General features: G+C 38.7%; 1 protein-coding gene across 1 annotated transcript in view; it reads right to left on the bottom strand.

Annotated features, from left to right (window-relative positions):
* Positions 1 to 1028, bottom strand: part of LOC107301444 (arrestin domain-containing protein 5-like) — a gene marked incomplete at its 5' end in the record, with an annotated part of 4372 nt that extends 3344 nt beyond the window's left edge. Inside the window, one exon of the mRNA XM_015830668.1 lies at positions 820 to 1028. Within this exon, the coding sequence (XP_015686154.1) occupies positions 820 to 1028 (209 nt within the window). The remainder of the gene's footprint in view (positions 1 to 819) is intronic.
* Between the last annotated feature and the right edge of the window lie 1634 nt (positions 1029 to 2662).

Genomic DNA, 2662 nt, shown 5'->3' with positions numbered 1-2662 from the left:
GGACTGACCTAGGGTGAATTTTAAATAGGGACAATTTTAATGATTTTAATAAGACACAGCTATAAATATTTGGTTTTTAATTGGCTTTTATAGGGGAAATGTTTTATATTGTTTTAACATGCTGTGAGCCGCCCTGAGTCCCGTGGGGAGAAGGGCGGCATATAAGTTTAAAAATAAATAAATAAATAAATAAATAAATAAATAAATAAATAAATAAATAAATAAATGGGGAAAACTGGATTCGCTTAACGACCATGTAATTTACTTAAGAACTGTAGGGATTCGCTTAACAACCATATCAAAAAGGTTGTAAAACCAGGCCTGGCTTAGCAATGGAAATTCAGGTCCCAACTCTTATTGTAAATTGAGGACTATCTCTATATCTGGGGGCCCCGATTCAAAGAAGGCCGTTCTACTTTAAATTACACCTTACAACCAGAAGCGAGCCCAAAATTTCCGTTGCTAAGCGAGACATCTGTTAAGTGATTTTTTTTGCCCCCTTTTACGACCTTTTCTTGCCACCGTCGTTAAATGAATCACTGCAGTTGTTAAATTAGTAACACTGTTGTGAAGAGAATCCGGCTTCCCCCGTGAACTTGGCCTGTCAGAGGGCCGCAAAAGAGAATCGCGTGCCCCTCCCCGGGGATACAGCGACCGTCATAAATACGAGTCGGTGGCCCAGCATCTGAATTTTGATCACGTGACCCTGGGGAGGCTGCAAGGGTTGTAAGTGTGAAAAAGGGTCATCGGTCACTTGTTTCAGTGTCATTGTAACTTCGGTCGCTAAATGAACGGTTGTAAATCGAGGACTCCCTATACCTTGGACTGCACTGTGTCCTGGCTGTACAGGGAAGTCCCTTGAACCAAAATATACTTTTTCTGCTTGCGAAGGATAAGTTCTCGCGTGGCACAGAGTGCTTGGAGGAAGTAGCTAATTTTCCCCACACGGCTGGTGAAAGTTGATGGGATCCTCGGAGGTAAGACGAAGTCAAAATCAAATTTGTGCACGCCTGGGCCCAGCCAGTTATCTGCAAATCAAGAGCAAAGCAAAAATAATCTCAACTTTTCACATTTCTATAGTAGTATGAACTAGCCATTTAGAATAGAATAGAAAATAGAATAGAAAATAGAATAGAATATAGAGTAGAATAGAATAGAATAGAATAGAATATAGAATAGAAAGTAGAACAGAACAGAACAGAACAGCACAGAACCGAATAGAATAGAATAGAATAGAATATAGAATATAAAATAGAATAGAATAGAATAGAATATAGAATATAAAATAGAATAGAATAGAAAATAGAACAGAATAGAATAGAATAGAATAGAATAGAATATAGAATATAAAATAGAATAGAATAGAATAGAATATAGAATATAAAATAGAATAGAATAGAAAATAGAACAGAATAGAATAGAATAAAATAGAATATAGAATATAGAATAGAATAGAATATAGAACAGATTAAAATAGAATATAGAATATAGAATATAGAATATAAAATATAGAATATAGAATATAGAATATAGAATATAGAATATAGAATAGAATAGAACTGGAAGGGACCTTGGAGGTCTTCTAGTCCAGCCCCCTGCTCAAGCAGCAGACCCTATACCAGGGGTAAGCAACCTTGGCTCTTTTATGACTTGTGGCAGAATTCCTGAGCCAGCATGGCTCAGCTTGGAAACCTCTCCCTTTCCCCTCAGCATGGCTGGCTCAGGAATTCTGGGAGTTGAAGTCCACGAGTCATAAAAGAGCCAAGGTTGCCTACCCCAGCCCTATACCATTCCAAACAAATGGCTGTCCAGTCTCTTCTTAAAAACTTCCAATGATGGAGCGCCCACGATTTCTGGAGGCAAGCTGTTCCACTGGTTAATTGTCCTCACTGTCAGGAAGTTTCTCCTTAATTCCAGGTTGCTTCTCTCCTTGACCAGTTTCCAACCATTGTTTCTCATCCTTCCCTCTGGTGCTTTGGACAAGAACATGACCCCCTCGTCTTTGTGGCAGCCCCTCAAATACTGGAACGCTGCTATCATGCCTCCCCTATTTCTTCTTTTCTTTAGACTAGCTAGACCCAAGTCCCACAGCCGTTCTTCATATGTTTTAGTCTATATTTCTATATCCACAAATCCATCTAATCAGTAAAACCCAAAATCAGAGTGTCGTTTTTTTTGTCCACCTCAAGCACAAAGTCCAGAATCAGTTTCCAAGCAGAAACCAAAGTACTTCTATTCTTTTCTTTTATCAAAATGGTCAATTTAGTCCTCTCTGCTAATCCCATCAATTTTCCAGCCGCTTCTGAGGAGCGTCTTTGTCTTCCCGAAAGATTCGCCTTAGGTGAGGTGCAATATTCAAACGAAGCCGGAATGACACGTTTCATCGCATTAATCACAAAAACCAGATTTTTTTTTAAAAAAAGAGGGTGAAATCAAAGGGACTTATTTTAAAAAAAAATTCCCTCTTCCGTAGGTGAGGTCTTAAAATTCTGAACTAGGATTAGGGAAATTAGGAGAAATGAACAAGGGTATATCTGGAGGGCACCTTGCGAGAGAAGTTACAACATTTCCAAATATTGGCAGGAGAAGAAGGTAAATATATTTTAATAAATTGCAGGCCACGGGGAAGATTGCATCAGGGGGGAACCGCCCCAGAGAAAAA

The sequence above is a fragment of the Protobothrops mucrosquamatus genome, unplaced genomic scaffold, assembly GCF_001527695.2.
Source record: "Protobothrops mucrosquamatus isolate PMUCROS unplaced genomic scaffold, P.Mucros_1.0 scaffold12776, whole genome shotgun sequence".
In the NCBI taxonomy this organism is placed as follows: Eukaryota; Metazoa; Chordata; class Lepidosauria; order Squamata; family Viperidae; genus Protobothrops; species Protobothrops mucrosquamatus.
The sequence above is the reverse complement of the archived record's forward strand: the minus strand, read 5'-3'. Positions and strand labels throughout refer to the sequence as shown.